Source organism: Vigna unguiculata, chromosome 5 (genome assembly GCF_004118075.2).
Source record: "Vigna unguiculata cultivar IT97K-499-35 chromosome 5, ASM411807v1, whole genome shotgun sequence".
In the NCBI taxonomy this organism is placed as follows: Eukaryota; Viridiplantae; Streptophyta; class Magnoliopsida; order Fabales; family Fabaceae; genus Vigna; species Vigna unguiculata.
The window spans coordinates 44,130,957-44,139,517 of NC_040283.1; the positions used below are offsets into that span (position 1 = coordinate 44,130,957).

At 36.2% G+C, this 8,561-nt stretch overlaps 1 protein-coding gene across 1 annotated transcript; it reads left to right on the forward strand.

Annotated features, from left to right (window-relative positions):
- Positions 1-239: 239 nt before the first annotated feature.
- LOC114185950 (GATA transcription factor 11-like) lies at positions 240-4,452 on the forward strand. The gene is made up of 3 exons (XM_028073927.1): positions 240-496; positions 908-1,150; positions 3,427-4,452. Exons 1-3 carry the CDS (start codon positions 488-490, stop codon positions 4,123-4,125), a joined length of 951 nt encoding a protein of 316 aa, XP_027929728.1. The 5' UTR covers positions 240-487; the 3' UTR covers positions 4,126-4,452.
- Positions 4,453-8,561: the final 4,109 nt, after the last annotated feature.

Consider the following 8,561-nt stretch of genomic DNA (forward strand, 5'->3'; position numbering starts at 1 on the left):
CCTAAAGGTTTAGCATGACAATAACGCGTTTTAACGTTAAGAATGCAAAACAAAAAGCAGAAATCTGATAAATTATCAGTGAATGATGATAAACGTTAGATATTGGATATTGTTTTTATAACTCTAACTTTTGGAAGCGTATAAAACCATAATAATTACTTGTGCGAACAATGAGAAAGGGTTTTAATAAAGGAGAATTAAATAAATATAATAAATAAAAATTTGGTATGAAATAGATGGAATACTATCATGGAAAGGGAAATATTGATTGAAGTCACGAGAGAAGGATGAGGGTTTCCGCATGGTAGTAGCGTTAGTGGCGCAGGAAAATAAAACCTAATTTACCAAATTCAGACACAGAGATTCTCATTCCTCAAGATCTTCTTATGTGTTGTCTCTAATTAATCCTCAAATTTCTTCTCTTTTTTTCTCTCTCTTCGTTCCCAAATTACTACAATGTGCTCCATTTTCTCACTCCACCCAACCCATGTCTGAGGTCTTTCAAGCTCTCCCTTTTTTCTTTTTTTTTTTTGTCAATTTTTTTCTCCCTCGGTTTATCTCTTATTTTTCCCTTTTAACATCAGATATTGCACGCATTTTCTCTTTATGTTTTCGATTTTGTTTTTTTCTTTCTAAATTTGAAGAATTGTGAAAGACTGGTGTTTTACTGTTTTTAGCTGGGCTTTTTTTCTGTGTGAATATTTTACAAGGCACATCCTCTCAGTTAATTACCTTGTTATCCAAATTACACCAGAGAACATGCATAAATTCTAGTTTTTTTGGTGATGTTTAACTAATGATAGGTGGTTTGCGTTGTTTATTTTTCAAATGTCTTTTGTTGTGTGCAAGCACGGAATGACAATGTGTGTGTTTGCTGTTTCTTATGTACTGTAGTGTTTCGGAACAGGATATTGCTAACATGAAGGACTCTTGGTTTTTCGACAATAACTTCAACGGTCTGTCAGATGATATTTTTGATGATGTCGTGGGCTTTTTTGATTTCCCACTGGAAGAAGTAGAAGATGACTGGGATTCTCAATTTAAATGTCTTGAAGACCAACATTCTGAGGTTTTTTCAGCATCATCAAATGGGCTGTGTGCCAAACCACAAACTGAAAACCCTCAATTTGGGACGGAGTTCTCTGTTTCTGTGAGTATCCTGTCTACAGTTATGGTGTGTAGGAATGTTGATTGTGATATCTTTAACCTACTCAACTTCTTATTGCAGACTTTTTTTGAGACCATAATTGTCCATACCCTGTTAGTTATGTACATGGAAAGTCATGCTGAACCATCCTTGCACTGCACTTATATTTGATGAATTGACTTTGTGGATGTTTTTGTTATGTGAAATCGCACTTATATTTGATGAATTAACTGTGTGGATGTTTTAGTTATGTGAAACCAAAACCACATAAATGTAGCTAAAGGAGAAATTTTGTTGATCTAGGTCGTTTAGTTCGGTTGCCGGAATGACTGGTTTGTTTCATGTTATCTATACTTTCTGAATGAAATGTTCTTGCTGAACTTTCATCACAAACCTTTGATAGGAGATGTTAATTCTGTTACTTTGACAACTATGAGTTTTACAGTTGTTATTCCTAAAATGTTGTCTAGGAATTTATCAGATTGGCAAAACAAAATTATTGGTAATTAAAATACTCATTGGGTAAGAGAATATATTTGTGATGAATTTGTTATAATCTTGGAGAATTTAGCAAAGAGGGCAAACCCTGGCACAATTGTGAAGTTGTGCCTTGACGACAGGATGGTCATGGACTCAAATCCCCAAACAGCCTCTTTGCATGTGCAATGGGTCCTCCCCCATACCTTCATGTAGTGAGGAGCCTTCCAGTACCAGTGTACATTACGTAGAAGAATTGGACAATTAGTGTATTAAGGTTCAAGATACAGGGGTTAGGTGCATTTACTTAATAGCAGGATTATTGACCGACTTTAATTGCACGCCACATGCTTTATTGTGTACTAATGATCTGTTTCCCCAAGTAAAGAGTAGAAGTAGTCTGAATTCTCGAAACTATGTTGCCAATCTCATTTTCTCAGTCTTTGCAGTAACAGGATATAATAATAAAAAATGTAGTCAACAAATTTGCGGCAAAAATTTCTACATTTTATCTACTACCGATTCAAAATGGTCTCGAGCTGTTACTATTATTCTGTTTGTAGTGCTCAGCGTTTATGGACCTGAAGTTGGAACTTCATGGTTGTGTGACAATGTGAGGATTAAGGTTGGAAGCATGATGCTTATAACCTTCCTCTCCCATTCAAGCTACAGAAACTCCCTCTCTTGCTATACATTTTTGGATGGCATTAGAAGGTTTAGAGAAAGACAAAAGAGGGAGAAAGTGAGAAAAAGTGAAGAAGATTGGCCAGAAAATGAGTCATCTGATTAGTAAAAGAGTTTTAGACACTAAATTGATATTGACAAAGATGTATTCATGAAACCTAGAGCACTAATCCTTGTGTCTATAACCAGAATCCCGCTAACTTACTATCGGAACAAATCATGATAAGTAACTTAGAAGATAAGGAGGAAATAGGAAAACTGATCCTATAAGATAATTTAAGAAATTAGACATGGTTAGAATTACTTCAGTTAATTTTGTGATAAAATGTTTGAAAGAGATGTAATAACATGAACTTCTTTATAATTAATTTGCACGCTAAGTTGATATTTTTAAATGTACCGGTGAATAAATCTTAAATCTCAACAGCACCTTAGAACTCATGCCAATATTATCTCCGGTGTTGCTCCCATAAAGTGATTGAGTTCTGGTAACAAAGCTTGGAACTTGTGAGTGTTTAGTTATTTTGAATGGTGAATGAGTGTTTAGGTGGATGATTAAAAGAATGCATGTCTTGTGTTCTTGTATTTGGTAAGTGGTGGGGTACAGTTCTAAATATCAGATCCCTTGCCCAAAGCTATTTCCGTCTCCATGGCTAAAGCAAAGAAACTCCTTTGACATGGTTGTATTGGATGGCTGGGGATGATTACTGAGTTCTCGTTTGTGTATGTGTATGTGTATAATACTGTTTTATGGCGATGGAATAGAAAATGATTTACAATGTCTGCAATCACACTTTCTTAAGAGACAAGACTACCACATGGTATTGCAAATTGAAATTGTAAAAAAAATGCTAGTAGTTTGAGTAATATGTGTGTCTTTTCGTGTTGGACCCTGGAATGATGATGTAAGCATATGGTAATTGATTACTATGAGTATCAATTTTAGAACAGTAGCAGTCCTTTCATTTGATTAGATTTGTGGAGTATAAATGTAAATGTTGGATGAAATGAAATGCAATCCTCTCACTTGTTTATTCAAATAATGAAATCCACTGATGTTGCATCCGATTCTTGTTCTTTTTTATTGTTGTTGGTTTGATGATTGTTTGGCCTTGCAGTGTAATGGGATTTCCCCAATCAAACAGCTGGCAAAGGCTCCTGGACCAACATATGGAAAAACCATTCCCCTCAAGAATGTCACTTTCAATGGAAAAGATTTGCATCAATTCCGAACCTACAGCCCAGTTTCAGTTTTTGAAAGCAGCAGTTCTTCCTCTGTTGAGAATTTGAGCTTTGATCGACCTGTCATTCCGGTAAAGCGTGCTCGAAGTAAACGGCAGCGCCGATCAAGCTTCAGTCCTCTATTTTCCATTCCTTTCGTCCAGGCTTTGCAAAAACAGCAGAGGGCATCAGGTTCTGAATCAGATTTTGGAGCAAATGTTGTTGGGAATATGTCTAACAAAGTAAAAAGCCACAAGAAAAAGGATTTGTCCCTGCTATCGGAAGATGTTGAGATGATGAGATCCTCACATCTGGTGTCAGATCCCCCAAGGAAATGCATGCATTGTGAGGTGACAAAGACCCCACAATGGAGAGAGGGACCTATGGGTCCCAAAACACTTTGCAATGCTTGCGGTGTTCGGTACAGGTCCGGCCGCCTCTTTCCCGAATACCGGCCGGCAGCTAGTCCAACTTTTGTTGCATCATTGCACTCAAACTGTCACAAGAAGGTCGTGGAGATGAGAAGCAAAGTGCAGGAGGGTGTTGAGGGTTCTGTGTTTGCTTCATCAAATCTCCATGGAAATTCTGTAGGATAAATTTTATGTTGGATTGATTATACTGAGGAAGAAACGTAGTCCTGAACAGGATCCTCCTTGTTTGTTGTTTTCATTATAGTCTAATGTTATATTGCTTAGCTTCATTTGTTTAATTAATGTAAATTGATTGGTGAAAATAAAAGGTAGTAGCAGGTTAGTGCTTCGCGAGAAATTCGGAGAACATGGTGTTGGAAGCTTGAGAGGTTGAGAATGGTATAATGTAGTTTTCATTGTGGTGGTTGATGAAGCAGCCAGCGATTTTCTAACTGGATGCCATGCATGGCTGTGGGGTAAAGAGTTACAAAGTAGGTGCAAGAATCTTTGCCATTGCTGATGCATGTGCTACCACAACATAAAGTCAAGGATTAAACTGAGGCAAGGACAATAATGCCACATGCCTCATAACATGGCACAACATTTTAAAGAAAGCACATGTGTCACTTTTTTTTATGTCAGAAGACTTGCAAACTAGATTAATGTTTTTCCAGTCAGTTTCAAAATGGCTTGGTCACTTGCCCTTCATAACAGGCTAGTGAAATTTGTTTCTAGCAGCATTGTTCAAAGGGCTGGCCCATTCTAAAGTCCAATGGTCGGTGTGGGCTGGCCTAATTTTTTTAAAGGTCATTATCGTTCTTAATTGTTTTATACTTTTTTTCCTAGTTGTGATTTTACAGGGCATTTTGAAATTTGCATTTGATTATGATCTAAACATTTCCGTAGAATCCATTTAAGTGTCCTCTATTTTTTTTTTAATCGAACCATTATTCCTTGGTTGACCTTTGATGTATAACCTTACATTGCATTGAATGACAGTAACCAAGTTCAGACCTATCATAATGCCTTAAAACCTCTCTTAGGGGAAGGACCTATATTTGGATGAATTTTTAACTTGATAATGCTAAATGATGTCATTTCATTCTAAAAAAATAATAATTTTTCATAACCATATCTATTTTTTCCAAATCTTCAACTTTATTGGTCTAAAGTTTATGTTATTGTTTTACTTTCTTACAAAATAGCAAAACTATTTTTTTTTATTATATCTGTGAGAGTAGGTCCTAATTGTTGAGGCCCAAGAATGCACTTATCTTATGGATCACAAGGGCTTTACTATTTCAGAGAAAGCCCATATATTTAAACATGTTTTTTTTTATTCAACATTACATCCAAACCATATGATCTCTAAAACCCGAAAAACCAAAAAAATCTCTGCACCAACACACAAAAATAACATGTTAGTATTATTTTTTTGTTGGGTTGTGGTAGGTTTAAATAGCTGCACACCTCTGCACATCTATTTATGAATTACACCTCCTTTAAATTGCTTTAAATAACATAATGAAGGATTAATCTATCACCCAATGACTATGAAAAGACTACATCAGACAAAGAAAAAAAAAAAATCAGTTTGAGAATGTCTTTTTCTGTTTTTTCACAAAATGTTGTGACGTCCTCCTTTCTTGTGTTGTTTATATTAAGGAGTTGTTATGTTGTTCCTTTTCACTCAACAACATACCAAAATTCAATCTAGCTTGCCATCATCAAAGTGCTGTGTATAATTTTTAATTGAATAAATATATTTCTATCCTTAAGATTTGAAGACACATTCTTAATTGTTTCACTTCAAATGAAGGGAGGGAAGAGTAATTGAAATTCGAAAAGTGAAAGTATGGTATGGTAATAATGATTCAATGAAAAGGGAGTAAGAGATAAAATACTAGAGGGCAAAAGTTAATATGTTGAATCTGTTGCTGCTCCTGCTGGTGCTGCCGTGTTGGTACATGCTCCATTTGAAATAGTTAATGGACATGAATAATAGTGGTCCTACGTTGTCTTAATTAAGGACAGAGTGAGTTCGTGTGTACGTGTTTTTGTCCATTATCCCATTTCATTCCCACTCCCTAATACCTAATTACCAACCAAGTACCAATCTAACTCTACACTTTAATACACTTAATAATATGTTGTGCCCTAACAACCTAGATTTAACTACACTTTCTCCAACTGAAATAAAACCACATGACATGCATTAATCCATTAACTCCATACTTTGTACCGTAACCCTTTCTTCTTAGGCACCACCATTCCACCAATTACTTTTCAATGTGCGTGTCATTTTTTTCTCCTCATAAGGGAATAATCAAGAACCAAGGGATGCCAACATTAAATTATGGTTATGTGGTGTCTCACTTTTTCTTTTTTTTTTTCTGCTGCTAATTCTATTCAATTCAAACCAATGAATAGTGTCTACGTTGTTGCAATGTACATAATTCAGTTGCTCCATCCCATAGGGGCTCATAACATTAATTTTGTGTATTGATGATGTCGTTTTCTTGTTTGGTTGTGAACAATTAATAAAATTAAAGTGTTGGCCGAGACTACTACTTCCTATGTACATCATTCATTCTCTCTTTCTTCTCTTTACCAATGCCAAAGACATAATAACAGAAGTTACAAAACTAAAAAAATGGTTGAGTGGGATGTGGTAGCTGCTATTTTGATATGCATGAGTGACATAAAAAATGAAGCATGGTTTAGGAGATAGGTTGGTGAAATTAAAACGAGGTTACTGATCCGACAGTCTAACTCTCTTGAGAACGAAAGGGAAAGTGTGTGTGCATGTGTGCGAGACAAGGTGAGTGTGTGTCTCTCTCTCACACGCGCGACAAAAGACACGTGCCAAGTGGCAAAGGACAGTGTCAGTGAGAGTAACACAGGCATTGATTAAATTTAACGCTAAGGCTCAGTTTGGTGCAGAAATAAGAATAGAGAGTAGTGGCATTTTTGGGCAAAGAAAGGTGATGCAATCAATCATGCATGCAATCTACCTTCTTCTTCTTCTTCCTTCATCCTCCACTTGATGAATCATGAGATTTTAAGACCAACCATCACTGTTTCTTCCTTCTTCTTTCATTCCTTCTTATCATGCTTTCAATTTCAACAACAACTTCCTCTGTAACTTCTTTTTCCTTCACCTGCAAATCTCAACAACATCAAACTCACCCAGTTTATGCAAAATCTCTGGGACCTTCTGATTTCCACTGTAGTGACCACCCTTTTATTAAAAGTATAATTTTTATAATTTCTGTTATCTAATTTTGAAATAATTACTGTAAAGTTAATAACTTTATTATAGTGATGTAATTTGTTGTACTATTCATCTTTAGAAAAAAATAAAAGGTAAGCCGGTTATGTTTAAAGTTTGGTTGTCTTGACTTGAGAAAGTGAGAGGGTTGTATTATTATCTTGTTGTGGAATGGGATGATGATGCATTTGGTTGAAGTGTGAAAAAATGGGATCTTTCTTTTCTTTCTCTCTCCCCCGTGACACAGAGAACACAACGACAGAGATTCCTGAGAGAGACTGCATCCACATCATCATTCATCACCATGCCCATGGGCCCCTCTCCCTACGTTACGTCCCTTCATCAATGTCGCTGCCAACGAGGAACAGCTATAACCCATCTATGATTCTCACACGTGTCCACCTATTTCCTACTCCTGTTTCTTCTTGTCTCTTTACTGTTACTTCCTATGCTCCACTCTTCCAACCAAATTTTTCTTCATCTTCAACATAATAAATAAATAAATACCCTTATATATATAAATATCAGTGACTTCCACTTTTTCACTAACCATTATTTCTACAAGTTTTTCCCTTTTAAACAGAACAAACTAAGTACATAAGTAATGATAGTGTAACAACCTAAGTACCTTTGTTGAATGGTGTGTGTGTGAGTGGAAAGAAAAGAGAAGAGAAGAGAAGAAAGAAAGAGTTGGTGTTGAAGAAGTGGTCCATTGTAAATAGTGTGGAGTTGACAATGGAGATAAACGTGTGAGATAGGTATTGGCATTGGCATTGGCATTGGAAGAGATAAACGGATGCACTCAAAGCCTTTTATCTTCAATTATCGTTGTCAGACTCAGAACACATCAGAGTAGAGGACAGCGACACCCTTTTTTGGCTCTGCCTTGCTTTCTTTTCTTTAATATTTTTTTTTCTCATCCTGTCATATTCTTTTCCACACTCACAAACACACTGTGCCCAAATTTATGCTCATTTGTCAATTTCTCGGGACCCTATATGTGCTTCTGCCCCACCTACTGGGTCCCCTCCTTCCCTTCGGATACACACACACTTTCACTATTCACTGTTTCGGTTAGCAACACTTCATTCTTTTACCCCTTCAGATCAGACTATGCATGTGAATATTTCAGTTTTGGTGGAGCACCTCACTTACCCATAACCTAACCTAACACACCCTTGGATCATTTTTCTAAAGAGAAAAAAAAAAAGAGCACTCAGAATGGGTGAATATTAATAAATGGGATTTCTTGGGTACATACTATAATAGATGATGTAGATAAATGGAGTGAGTGTGGGACGGCAAAAAAGGGACAAATGTTCAAGTTATGGCCTTTGAGCAGAAGATAAGA